Below are 14,651 nucleotides of genomic sequence, written 5' to 3' on the forward strand. Positions count from 1 at the left end.
TCTCAAAGTTTTATAGCCCTTTAGCTAACTGACCCTGACTCAGAATAAACCCTCATAGTTCTTTGTATGTTATCTATTATTTGATCCTTACTGCCTAACAATGATTGATGAGCTTTACCTGTATTCCTGTGCAAACTGAACCCAGTAAAAGCCCACTGAGGAACAGGCTCCAGGTCCTTCTACTTTGAGAGATAGGCCACCTCTCCTCCCCAAGCAGATCTTGTCTTGGTAGACTTACTCTCATTCATGGCAGGGGGGGGGGGGGGGGTGGCCTGCAGGTGGAGCCCCCCCACACCCTGTTTGCATAACAATCTAGACCAATAAAAGAATCATTGATAAAATCTGTGCCCTTCAAACCGAACGTTGATGAGCTAAAAAGAATGAGGAACTTCAGAATGTGTATACTAGTCGTGAAGCAGCCCCATGGCTGGACCAGGTGGCACTCTGAAGCCAAAGAGGTGGGAGAAGAACCCCGGTGCTAGCCTGAACAAAGGCACAGAGCTGCCACAGGACCAGACAGGACCTCACAGACTATCTTGTGGCTGGAGCTTCATCAGCATCCGGAGTAGCTGCTGCAACTCTGAACCTGTGCTATCATTATAGCTGCAAGTACCAGCAACATGGCACAGATATTTAAACTTACATTATTTCCACTGTGGAATTTAGTTTTTCTGAACTAATCCTTTTATCACCTGAATAAAATGAACTCCATGTACTGTTAAAGATAAATGACTCTGGCCTATGTGGCTCAGTAGGTTGGAACGTTGTTCTGTAACCAAAGGGTTGCAGGTTTGATTCCTGGTCAGATCATGTAGCTAGGTTGTACATTCAATCCCTGGGCAGGGCACATAGAAGAGGCAGCCAATTAAAGCTTATGTCTCACATGAGTATTTCTCTCTCTCCTTTTCTGTCTCTCTAAAAGCAATGTTCTCAGGTGAGGGTTAAAAAAAGAGAGAGAGAGGAATGCCTGAATTGGGTGGAACTTGCTGACGTGTGGTTGCAGCCCTGGTTTGGTGCCCAGCATGGGCAGACCGGGACAACATGCCCAGCACAGGACGATGCCCCAACAGGCTCTGATTCTATGAAGACATGCCACTCCTTACATGTATGAAACAAAACCCCAAGTAGCAAAATTTAGAAATCCTTCCAGGAAGTATAGCAATATATGCATCTTTCTGGATTACAAACTGGTTAGTTATGTTTTGAAATTAACTGTACATTTCACAGACATTCTAAATATTCAAAAGGTTGTTTGAGGGAAGGTTAAGATAAATAATTTTCCTGCCATGTTTTCAGATATCTTAGGTCTTCTTAAAATGAATTATTTCCCTTTCACAATTTTAGATACCTCAGGTCTTTCTTGATAGTATTAACACTGTAAAAAATTCCAGGAATGTTTAAGCAGGTGCAACTTCTCTTTCAACCTGAATTTACCTTAAGGAATCTTCCTTTTAAAAAGTGATTAGCTTGTTCATTTATTCATTTAGTTGCATTTATAACTTTCATTATAACTTCTGACTGAACACTAAGCAGCATAGGTCTTAGTGTTCAGTCTGATGAATTCTGACATTAGTAAATACCTATGAAACCACCACTGAAACAAAATAGAGAACATTTTCATTAACCCCCAAAAGTTCCCTTATGCTAGCTTCTAGCCAATTTCACTCCACTTTCAAATGCAATCACCTTCTGACTTCTACACTAAACTTATTTTGCCTGTTCTTGCACCTCATTTAATACAGTGTATTTGTGTGTGTGTGTGTGTGTGTGTGTGCATGTGCAAGCACATCTTTTGTGTTTCTGAAATACATCCATATTGCTGTGCTTATCAATAGTTCTTCCTGTTTATTGCTGAGTAGTATTCCATTGTATGGATATACCAAACCTATTCCTTCACTGTTTCTTTTTTATTTCTCATTCAAGGACATGTTGATTGATTTTTTTAGAGAGAGGACAAGGGGAAGAGAGAAAAAGAAACATTAATGTGAGAGAGAAACATTCACTCGTTGACTCCTGTACATACCCCAACCAGGGACTAAACCCACAACCTAGGTTTGCACCCAGGCTGGGAATCAAACTGGAGACTTTTCAGTGTGTGGGATGAGGCTCCAGCCAACTGAGCCACACCAGCCAGGGCTACTCACTCTCTTGCCAATGGACACTAGAGTTTCCAGTTTGGGGCTGTTATAAATAAGGTTGCTGTGGGTATTTCTGAGTTAATCCTTAATTTTTCTCTTCTTAAAAAAATGTAGTATTGTGAAAGAATTTCAATCTTACAGAAAGTTGCAAAAATTAAAAAGCACAGAACACTCATACTCTTTCTCCAGATTTACCTAGTGTAAATATTTAACCTTTGCTTTATCATATGTGTGTGTACTCTCTTTGTGTGTGTGTGTGTGTTTCTCTGAACCATTTGAAGGCTTTTTACTCCAAAATGTGGCCCTTTACTCCTAAAGTTCAGTGTATATTTCCTAGAATATGAATATTCTCTAATATAGTCATAGTATAGTTATCAATTTCAGTGAATTTATCATCAATACTCTAATCTACCAATCATATTCCAATTGTGTCAGTTATTGACCCAATTATTGACCCAATAATGTCCTTAACAAAGTCCCCATCCCCTTTCCCCCCACTACAAAAATCCAGTTTAGGGTTAGCTGTTGCTTTTAATTGTCACCTTGCTTTAGCCTTCTTTAATCTAGGACATTTCTAAAGCTTTTCTTTGTTTTTACAGCATTGAAATTTTTGACAAATACAGTACCCCCTCTCTTTTAAGAAAAAAATGTTCCTCATATAGGTTTTGAGTTTCCTCAGGATTACATTCACATTATGCCTTCTAGGTCAGAATGCTGCCTAAGAGCTGTATTATTTTTTGTTTATTTTTATTTTTTATTTTCACATTTTTTTTTACTGTTGTTCAAGTACAGTTATCTCCATCCCCCTTACCCCCTCCCAACCCTGAGTGGCTCATTTAGGGACATGAGATGTCCATCTGTCCTGTATGACTTTAATGTGGACTGCCTAGCCAAGATATTATCCATTTTATTCACTGTAAAATTACTATTTTTTCTCTGTTGTAACCAATGGGTGGCTTATGGGGAGATAACTTAGGATTACAAAAATATTTTGTTTCCTACCAAAACTTCCTCCTAGAGTTAGCATCCATTGGTAATTCTTGCCTGACTCAATCCTTACTATAATTGTTGCAAAATGCTAATTTTCCATTTGCGTATTCTTCCACATTTACCAGTTGGCCCATGACATTCAGCTATATCTGGAGCCCTTTCCTCTGCATTACTTATTTGTTATAGGTATGAAGTTGTTAATTTCTATTTCTTCAATGGCTTTTAATTTATTACTGTACTTATTTTGGTGCACAAATTATCCTAGATTTGGGCAAAAGGAGTCTCTTGTAGATGGCTCATTTGTTCATGTGACACACATACCCATAGTTTTTCAAATCATTTCCTTATTTTCAGGAATAATTAGATGTGCCAGGCTCATCTTATACCAGAGCCCTTTCCTCTGCATTACTTATTTGTTATAGGTATGAAGTTGTTAATTTCTATTTCTTCAATGGCTTTTAATTTATTACTGTACTTATTTTGGTGCACAAATTATCCTAGATTTGGGCAAAAGGAGTCTCTTGTAGATGGCTCATTTGTTCATGTGACACACATACCCATAGTTTTTCAAATCATTTCCTTATTTTCAGGAATAATTAGATGTGCCAGGCTCATCCATGGAATTAGCTTGGGTTTTTTTAACTAGCCCTGGTTTGTCTTAGTGAAGAATGATATTAAAGATCAAGATCTAGGTACTAGGTGTGATTTTGCTACCAAAGTATCTTTGCTTCTTGGTCCTTCCAATGGGCAGAATGAAGAAATACATAAATGTATCACACACATATATATAAATGTATGTCTGTGTTGGTGTTCAGAATCAGTGACCCTAAGATGTGCCTCTGTGGTACACATATTCTTTTGAGTTAAAGGCAACTATGAGCTCAAAAGAAACTCTGCCTCTCCCCAACCTAACTACCTAGAAGAATTTAAAGTAGAGGCCTTGCACATAGTAAGAGATTATCAGAGATAAACTTTTTGACCTATCTCTATGGCAGAAAAAATTACTGATTACTGAACATCTGTTCTTATTGTTCTGGAAATGACCTTCCTCCCCTCTAAAGTCCAAGGTACCTTACCTCAGAATGTCATATAGACGTCATTGTTTCTCTTTTTATCTCTGAACCTCTCATGTATATAGGGCCTCTGACTCTTTTATACATACATACATAGTTAAATTTGGTAATTTTCTCTTGTTAATCTGTCTCATGTAGATTTAATTATTAGACCAGCCAAAAGAACAATGAAGGGTAGAGGAAAGTTTCTTCCTTTTCAATACCTGCAAATACATATACATACATTCTTATATACATCTACTTTATGCACACACACAGACACACTATATACTTGTGTTAGAAATCATAACTTCACACCTCAAATTGCTAATTCCAATCCATCCCTTCAGAGTCCTTTCTTGTCTTCTTCCATTACATATTTCTTTATTCTCTAAAGTTGTCCCTATTTCCCTCTTCCTTTGCCCCCTTCCATCCAGCACCTGCTCTTGGCCTTCACCACATTGTTGTCTGTGTTCACAGGCTATGCATATAAGCACATATGTTCTTTGGCTAATCTCTTCCAGTCTCCCCGACTCCCATCCCCTCTCAGATCTGTCAGGCTGTTCCATCTATCCATGCCTCTGGTCCTATTTTGTTCATCAGTTTATATTGTTCATTAGATTCCATATATAAGTGAGATCATATACCATGTCCCTTTTTCCTTCTGAGATCTGTAGTTCCCGATAACATTAATACATTTACCCAATCTTATAATATAGCCTAAAATAGCTTCAGCATCACTTTGCCTATGTTACTACAATAAACAAATTTCTAACATAAGCTGAAGATTCACTTGTAATACCCTCCTACCCTTCACCCTGCCAAGAAGACTGAGGGTGCATCATCAAATATGTATTTATAATTTACTTGGCTTCATTCTATCTTTTCTTCATTTCTTAGCTCTTATTGTTTTTCCTCCCAATTTGGGTTATAATATTCATTTGAAATACAATTATGTTCATTTGTTTTGTTTTCCTTTCAGTTTTTCATTTCCCCCTCATTCTTACTGGTTTCATTTAATTTTAGAATATGGAGGACATAGATATGTTTCAAGAGTCAGAATTATGCAGAAAGATACTCTCAAAGAAGTGATACTCCCTTCCCATCCCTTCCACTCTGTTTCCTCCACCCCTGTATACCACCAAATTTCATTATTTGTTTTTCCCTTTAGTGTTTCTTTTTAAAAGATAAGCAAATATATATGTATGTATCCTTATTTTTCCCTTCTTTTGAACATAAAATGTAGCATTCTATGTAAGCTCTTCTGCTTTTTGTAACTTAATGATTCCATCTGAAATTATTTAATTTCAGTTTATAGAGAGCTCCTCTATCATTTTTTATAGCTTATATTTTTAACTGTTTTATGTTTCAGTCTTTTCTCCCTAAAGATTAATCATTGATAAATCTTTGATACATTTATAGTATAGGTAATTAATACAATATGATATGAGTTAATTTAGGTCCATATTTTTATTATAAGCCAATTTATGTTTTTATTGTCTCAAAAGTTATTACTAAAATATATAGCTATACTGGTGAAACTTACTTATTGAAGTCTTTTAAAAATATTTTATTTTAATTTACTTTTAATTTACTTGGGGGAGGGAGGGAGAAAGAGAGAGAGAGAAACATCAGTATGCAAGAGAAACATCGATCAGTTGCCTCTCACATGCACCCCAACCTCGGACCGGTCCACAACCCAGGCATGTGCCCTGACCAGGAACTGGACAGGTGACCTTTCACTATGCGGGATGATGCTCAACCAAGTGAGCCACACTGGTCAAGGCTCGTTGCAGTCTTTAAATAATTATATAAATGAAAATAATAAAGATTCCATTGGCCTTTTTATAGCTCTTTTATTTTTGAAACTTCTGGCATTACTGTGGTTTTTCTGACTCACCAAGTTTTAGCAGCCTTTTTAAGTTTCTACTCTAGTGGATAGCATACAGTAGTAGAGAATCTAGGAATCAGACAACAGTCAATGCTTGTCATGCAAGGGGCTTGGGGAGCAGGTTCCCTCCCCCTCCCTTTCTCTCTAAAAATCAGTGGAAACCTGTTCTTGGGTGAAGACAAAAAAGAAAAAGATACCAATTCACGTTCATGAGGATGTTTATAATAAAAAACAAGGAAACAAATAAACAAAAACTAACAGGTGTTGGTGAGAAGGTGGAGAAATTGGAACCTCCATTCCTGGTGGGGATATACAATGGTTTAGCTGCTCTGAAAAACAGTTTGGTGGCATCCCCCCAAATTTAAACATAGAATTACCATGTTTCAGCAATTCTACTCATAGGTATGCACCTAAAAGAATTGAAAACAGGTACTCAAGCAAATAACCGTATGTGCATGTTCATAGCAGCACTATTCATAATAGCCAAAAGGTGGAAACAACCCATTAGCTGAAGACTGAATAAATAAAATGTGGTCCACCCATACAATGTAATATTACTTAGCTATAAAAAGGAACAAAGTGTTAATAAACGCTACAATGTAGATGAACCTTGAAGTGCTGATAAATGTTACAATATAGATGAACCAGTGTGAAAGAAGCCTGACACAAAATGTCATATTGTATGATTACCTGTATATGAAAAATCTGGAATAGATAAACCCATAGTAGTTGCCAGAGGCTAGGGGAGGAGATGGTGGTGGGTAGCTTGTTAATGGATAAAGGGTTTTCTTCTGAGTGGATGAAAATATTTTTAGATCTAGGTAAAGGTGGTAGTTTGTCAGTGCTACTAAATGCCACTGAATTGTTGATTTAAAAATTTTATGTCATGTGATTTTTACTTCATTAAAATGTTTTTTTTAAATGTTTATTTTATTCTCTTTTGAGAGAGAGGGGAAGAGAGAGAGAATCAATGGAGAAAGAAACACTAATCCACTAGTTGTGCTCCCCTAACTGGGGCAGAATAGAGCCTGCAACCTGGGCATATGCCTTGACAGGACATTGAAATGGCAAACTTTTGGTTACTGGACGACACTCCAAGCAACTGAGCCATGGCAGCCAGGGCTAAAAAATGTTCTCTCTCTTTTTTGGCAACTTTTCTTTTTTTTAATAAAATTTTTTAAAGATTTTATTTATTTATTTTTAGAGAGGGAAGGAAAGGAGAAAGAGATAGAGAAACATCAATGTGCAGCTGCTGGGGGTCATGGCCTGCAACCCAGGCATGTACCCTGACTGGGAATCGAACCTGAGACACTTTGGTTCACAGCCCACGCTCAATCCACGGAGCTACGCCAGCCAGGGCAAAAAATGTTCTTAAAAGTAACAGATGATATATTCACATAGTTAAAAACTTAAAATGTATACATTTCTGCCTCTTACCCCCACTCAGTTACTTTTTCTGCAGTCAATATTATCAACTTATTATATCTTTATAGTATCTTTATACTTATAGTATCCTTCTAAAGATATTATATTCATCTGTAAGCAAATAAGTATATATTATTCCCCCTCTACTCTTTTTATGAATGGTAACACTTTACATACTTATATGGTCCTGGCTTTTTTCCGCTTAACATTATATTCAGAGGTTATTCCATATTAGTATATACATTCTTTTAATGGATATATAATATTACATTTAGGTAAGTAGTCCTCCACTGATGAGAATAAAAGGATGTTCCCAATTCTTTGCCTTTACAAAAATGCTTTATAGCTATGACGTTTCACTTATGTGGGAAGTACATCTACAGAATCAGTTCCCTGAAGTAAATCACTGGGTCAGAAAGTATATGCATTTGCAAGTGTTTTTAAGCTGTTCATCAATTGTTCTAGAGTTTGTACTAATTTACCTGCCTCTCAGAAATATTAATAAAATATTACATATTATATGGTTAACTTTGGGATTCTTGTCAATCTGGTAGGTGAAAATCATATTTTAATGAAGTTTTATTTTCTACCTCAATTATGTGTGATGAGAAGCATCTTTTCATATGTTTGAGTCATTTTAGATTTTTATTCTATGAATATTCTTTCATATTCTGTACCCATTTTTCCATTTAGTTTATGGACTTTTTTTGTTTTGAAGGCCCTCTGAGGAAAATGAAACACTTGTCTGTGAAATAAAGTGCAATTTTCCCCTATAGTTTTCATTCTGCTTTGTTTACAGTGTTTTTATTTTTGTCATGAATAAATTATTTTTTAACAAGCTGAACATCAACTGTTTTTTTCTATGGCTTCTGGAGTTCAAGATTTGTAAAGGCCTTCTCCCTGCTAAGATTATGATAACTATTTGATGAGTAACTCTTTCACGTGTTCTTCCAATAGTTTTATGGGGTCTTTAAATTTTGTTTTTCTTTGTATTTTTTTTGAGCAATTTAGAAATTATTTTTTTTCATTCTATTTAGAGTGTAAGGTATGGATCCAATTCTTTTTTTTTCTTCAGATAATATGGGATTAAAGAAAAAGATTTAGCCACTTCCCTTTTTGATAATTACTGACATTTAAATAAATAAGCATTACAGACACTGTGACAGAAATCTGAACAGGATACATTAGGAACACCGAGCAGGGGTAAAAGGAGTCTAGCAAAAGTTTCATGGAGGATGGTATCTCCAATATTTACTGGTAATCTGAATTAAGATTCTTACACTCTTCTGAAAACTCTTCTCTCTTCACTTCCACGATCCTCGTGCCTCCAGGTTCCCTTCTAACCATCACCCTTTTCTCTCTGTCCTGGCTCCTTTTCCTTCCTCCCTCCTTCAAATGTTGGGGTTTCACAGGGTTGCAAACCTCTTCCCAACTGTCTGTTTGACAGGTGACTCAAGACTTGGAAAATTTTAACTTAAGGTAAAAAGTTACAAGTCTAGCAAGTAATGTGTATGTTAAAGCTTTTGTTTCAGAAGCTACAGATAAGGCCCGTCCTGGCTCCTGGGAAAACAGCCAACCTCCTGGGGCACTGCTAGAGGTTACCATCTGGGGATAAGTGGAGGCATCTGGACCTTTGTGTTCCAGGGAGAGCAGATGACCACCGACCACCGCCCCTGGGAACAGCTAAGTGCCTAGGACAGGAATGTTGCAGCTTCTATCACCTAATCGTCCCTGAATCTCAAAGCCCTCATGGCACCTTGTTTATTCCCTGGTATAAAACGTCTGGCCTAGAAGGAAAAGACAAGATGGTCTGTTAGGGTATGAACCCGCCATCTTCTCAGATTTCTGCCCATCTGAATAAAGCTCCCATAAAGATTTGATCGCTGTCATTGCTTATTGGGTTTGGTAGTGACAGGTAGCCCGAATGCCGGTGTCTTTTCCAGTTACATGTTCTTTTTAATTCTTATTCAGTTCATTCAGTTCCAAGGATTTATCTATTTTGTATACCTGTAAGTCTCTCAATATTTTTCTCAATGTATATTCAAAGCTCTTACTACAGTTGGAATTTTATATTTATTTGATTAATAACTGTTCTCTGACTAGACTGTTGTGGGAGGGGACTGTTCTGTTTTTCTCACCCCTGCCCCAGTTCCTGGCTCATTGTAAGTCATCAATAAGTATTTTCATCTGAACAAATGTTTAGTATGAATCCTCTTTCCTAACACCTAGACCTTCCTTTTCTCACCTACTGGACATTTCCACTTGGCATTCCTCTTAGAACTTCAAAATCAATTCACTTAATTTAACAAATATTTACTGAGTGTCTGCTATGTGCCAACATGCCCCAGGGCTTGAGGATGTAAGTACCTATGTAAAGGCACAAGAGGCACCACTGTGTGTGCATACATTTTTAATCAGCAGGCCTGCTTTATTAGTATAGGGTGAGAGTCACATAACATTTCATATTTATTTGAAATTAATTTCCCAATTAATTCCCTTATTAGGAATTCCAATATTTTGTTCCTGTCTCTCTCATCTAATGCACTAAAATCTATGGGAGCTAACTCAGCCCAAAGAGGTTATCAGACTTGTTTCCAGGTAAGAGAGACTTTCAAGTAGTTTGTTGGTTGAATTTTAAAAAAATATGTATTTATTTACTTTTAGAGAGAGGGGAAGGGAGAAAGAGAGGGAGAGAAACATCAGTGTGTGACAGAAATACTGGTCAATTGCCTCTCTCACATGCCTTAACTGGGGACTGGCCTGAAACCCGGGGACTGGCCTGAAACCCAGGCATGTGCCCTGACTGGAAATCGATCCAGTGACCTTTTGGTGGGGAAATGTTCAAACAATTGAGCCATGCTGGTCAGGGCTGTTGACTAAATTTTTGGCTAATAAAAATCTGGCTGCTAGATGGTGTTGTCATTGCAAGTTGGCTCTCCTCAGTCTCAAGCATCCTTGTTTCACTGCCACAGTGTACCAGGTACACAGGCTGAAGAGGGGCTGAAGCATGGACTCTCCAAGTTTCTCTATGCTGAGACAATGTTCCCCCAAAATACGGACAGCTCCTATGTGACTGAATTGGGATGGCCTCATAACTTAACTCACTACTGGTGGCCTTGAGGCTCTGTTGTTGAACTAGTTCATCAGCTCGAACTTCCTATTCCTCCTGAAGAGTTTCTCTTTAGGACACTGTGCTAGTGAGACAGGACTATCTCAGTCAATCAGAGGGGCCCTAAAAATGTTAAACTTCGAAAAGAAAGATTGAGATCACCATTTCTTTCCTCTTAGGAGGCTCTCCTGTGCACTTTCCCTATGCAGGTTTGGGCCTTTTAAAAGTAGGGTTGTTTGGAGGAGTGGTCTTGTCAGGATGTCTTGTTGCATAGTTTCTCTGGTGTAGTGGGTACCTAGCTATTCTTCCATTTGTATCAGTGAGGGGAACTTCTCAACTAACTCTTTTCTAAGCAAAGATGATCTGTTCCTGGTGAGTTGATCTGTTTATCTTGTCAAAGTAATGAGAAGTGATTGGGAGTTTCTCTTTAAAAAAAATTTTAAGACCTGCTTCTCCAGACTCCCTACTATACATTAATAGAATGACATATGATACAGAAATAGCACAAAAGAGGAAGTGATTAACTTGGCAGGAGTTGGGGGGTAGGAGGAAGTGGTGAGAAAAGAGTGTTTGGAGTAGGAGGCCATCAATACCTCACTTTAAAGGCTGAACTGGAATGGGGAGGGAGGATGTTAGGGTAGGAAGAGTCTGGTATTTCAGGCAGAGGGAAGAGCATAGTCAAGGAAAGACAACAGAGGGGAATAGCAGTGTGCTTTTGTCTCCTGGGGCAGAGGTATAATACATACATCTATTGGAGGGGAGGAGTGCCAAGATAGGAATTCAAAGGTAGGCAGAGCTTATATCATAATTGCCTTTGTGTAAGTGGCTAAGGATCTTGGTGCTGAGAAACTAGTGAGGAATGTATTCATTTACATCTCATTACCTTTCCCAATAAGCACATGCTGCCACTTTTCTGCCCCTGACCTCAGGTAAATATTATCATCCTCTCAGGCACTTGACTGGGAAATCTCAAGAGTTGTTTAGAAATTTTCTCCCCATTAAATAACTCACCTCCATCCAGTTTGAACCCAAAGTCCTTTCTTGTTTGGTCTGTGTTGAACTGACTCTGATGCTTAAAACCTTTTACTTAGATTATTTCAAAAGTGTTCAAACTGGTCTCTGCTTGATGTTTCCTCCTTCCATCCATCCTACTCACTGCATGGTTCTCCTAAAATAAAAGCTGAGGTTACTATTCATTCCAAACCTGAGTTAAATATTAAACATTTACCTCCATTAAATATTGACCTCCATTAAACATTTCAACCTTTTCTCCCATTTCACACCCTTCCTTGAACTTCTATCCACAGCAGATTAATCATCTTCCTGCATCTGCTTTGCACCTTCTTATCTCTGTATCTTTGCTGTTATTATATCTTCTCCTAAAACCCCTTCCTTCCATCAATTTTTCAAGGCATGGCCTAAATCATATCAGCTACATTTAAAAAATGCCCCCAAATTTAGCAGCTGAAAACAATGATAAACATGTATTACTTCCTAAAGCAGAGGTGTCGAACTCATTTTCACCAGGGGCCACATCAGCCTGGAGGTTGCTTCAAAGGGCTGAATGTAATTTTAGGGCTGTATAAATGTAACTGCTCCTTACCTGTTAAGTGAGAGCTCGAGCTGCCTCAGGGTAGAAACAAGGGGCCCGGCAGGATAAAACAATATGGAGGGCCAGATTTGGCCCCGCTGGCCGTGTGTTTGCCACCTGTGCTTTAACACGTAGGCTACTTTAATATGTGTGTATATTATACAAGGTTTTATGTGCTCATATTGACTGGCACACATTGCTTTTCTCCAGTGTCCTCAACTGAAGACAGGAACTTCCTGTTACTGTACCTATAAATGCTAGGAATAACGATTTCTGAATGGTTAGGACCAGACAGAGTGCTATAATCTGTAATGCTCTTCAGATCCTGGGAGCAATGCCAGCTTCAACACAATCCACAATTATTTCTGAATGTCTCTTTGCAAAGAACAGTGCTTCTCAAACTTTTGGTTTTGATAACATCCACATGAAGAAATAATTTCATATCACTTGCTCGGGCCAGGCAGATACAAAAGACTGGAATAAAAATTTCAAAACAACTCCTTTACACGTGATGCATTCTGAGATTTTATATCGTTGTTCTATTCTTTCCCATTTCATTAAAAAACAAAAAGTGGTGCTCTGGATCTGCCAAACTGATTTCACAGTCCCCTGGAAATTGTAATGCACGGTTTGGAAAACACTAGCTTGGAAAAAGGTTTTCGATCTGTAGTCATTCTTTCCAAATCTCCCTACACTTCCTCGGAGTTCCCGACGGTTGTTTTCGTCTTTGATTACCAAGCTCACAGTTTTATGTAAATGTTCTGTGATGGGGCCATTCCCTTCTTCCGGGCTCCTTTAAGAGGGTGGTAACGGCCTAGGACCCGCGGGTGGAGCAGCAGGTCTCGCGAAACCCCCAGGCCAGTCCAGGCCCGCTCTTCCAGTTCTTGCGAAAGCCTAGGCGTGAGTGTGCGGAGGTGGGAGTAGGGGTGAGGCTGTTCCCGCCTCAAGCAACCAGGCCTCGGAAGAGTAAAGCAGCACAGAAAAAGATAACTGGATTTCTGCGCGAGCCCGCTGCTGTCGACTCTGCGGGGGTCCGCGCCTGCGCAAAGAGCACCTGAGACTGTTCCGGCCTCTGTGGTGCTGGCGCGCGCTCCCGCCCAACCAAAGCCCGAGGTGGGCTTCGGCCAGCGGGCGGCGCGGCGGCGCGCGTCAGGGGGCGGTCCTGCGCAGCCCGCACCGCCCTCCCTCCGTGAGCTCCTCTCCTCCCAGTCGCCCTCGCGCTAGCTACGCTCAGGCAATTACCGCCACGGCCCCTTCCCTGGCTCGCTCGTTCTGGCGGTGGCATGGCGGCCTTCAGCAAGTACCTGACGGCGCGAAACTCCTCGTTGGCGGGGGCCGCGTTCCTGGTGCTCTGCCTGCTGCACAAGCGGCGCCGCGCCCTCGGCCTGCGCGGGTAAGAAGGCCCATGGGGCGCCGCTTTCCCGGGCCCGAGCGGGCGCCCCTCGCGCGCTCTCCCGCCCCGCCTGGTGGCAGGAGGACCAGTCCCTTTGCCCGAGGGGTCAATCGCGGTGAACACGGGCCTCGGCGGCTGCCAGTCTCCAATGTCAGGGTGTCCTGGTGTGTCGGTGGCGCTGCGTCCTTCGTGCTCCCTGCGCCCTTGCGGGCCTCACTGGCCGCTTACTCTGCCGCGAGAGTGCGGGTGTTTCTTCTGCGCCCTCTAGAAAACCTGTGCCTCTGTCTTGAGGCTGTCGCCCCTCACTCAGTCCCCAAACCACTTCGTTTCTGTTATTAACTTTATGGGTGTGCACTAGTTTTGCCACCTCATCGCCTGCCACACGATGGTTTGGCTTTGTGGACGTGTTTGAGGACGGCGATTGGACACTGTTGTCTAAGTCACTTGGATGAGGTTTGGCACGATTCCCTAGCAGTTGCTTTTGAAGTCGTGAGAATGGTTCCTGTGAACTTTCCTGGATGCACTTGGCAGAATTTCTTTCTAAAGCGTGTCGTCTTGGAGTTGGTCAGTGAACCCCCTGACATACCATCGGGAAAGCAAGTTTCCCTCCCCTGGCTCTGCAGGTGTAAGTGTTAGGCGAGGATCGAGATCCTTTTTTATTATACTCCTCTGCTTCCCCCCCTCGAAAGAATTTTAATGTTTAGATTTAATTTAGGGAGACTGTAAGATTAGAGAAAGGCGGAGAGTTGAGTTACTGTTGGAGGCTTACAGACAATTTTCTATTTGCTGGGAGACACTTGGTTTCAGCAAATGAATGAGGTTACTTCCCAAGCATTCTTGCCAGTCATCGGATACTTAATATTAATTTGGCATACTTTTTTCATGCATTTTATTTCATTCATCTCTCTGAGCAGGTACTGTTGCCTTCTGTTTCTGGTTTGCCTAAAATATCTGATTAGTAATAGATTTTGGACTAAAACACTAACAAGTGGCCTTCCTTTGCATGAAGTTCTTACTAACCTTTTGCTATCTTTATCTTACTAAAGCCAAGCGATGGTCTTG

General features: G+C 40.1%; 1 protein-coding gene across 1 annotated transcript in view; it reads left to right on the forward strand.

The window, feature by feature from the left end:
• The first annotated feature begins 13,152 nt into the window (after positions 1 to 13,152).
• Positions 13,153 to 14,651, forward strand: part of ABCD3 (ATP binding cassette subfamily D member 3) — a 76,375-nt gene continuing 74,876 nt past the window's right edge. The window contains exon 1 of the mRNA XM_028511832.2: positions 13,153 to 13,589. Within this exon, the coding sequence (XP_028367633.1) occupies positions 13,480 to 13,589 (110 nt within the window). The 5' untranslated portion in view covers positions 13,153 to 13,479. The remainder of the gene's footprint in view (positions 13,590 to 14,651) is intronic.

Source organism: Phyllostomus discolor, chromosome 5 (assembly GCF_004126475.2).
Source record: "Phyllostomus discolor isolate MPI-MPIP mPhyDis1 chromosome 5, mPhyDis1.pri.v3, whole genome shotgun sequence".
Taxonomy (NCBI): domain Eukaryota; kingdom Metazoa; phylum Chordata; class Mammalia; order Chiroptera; family Phyllostomidae; genus Phyllostomus; species Phyllostomus discolor.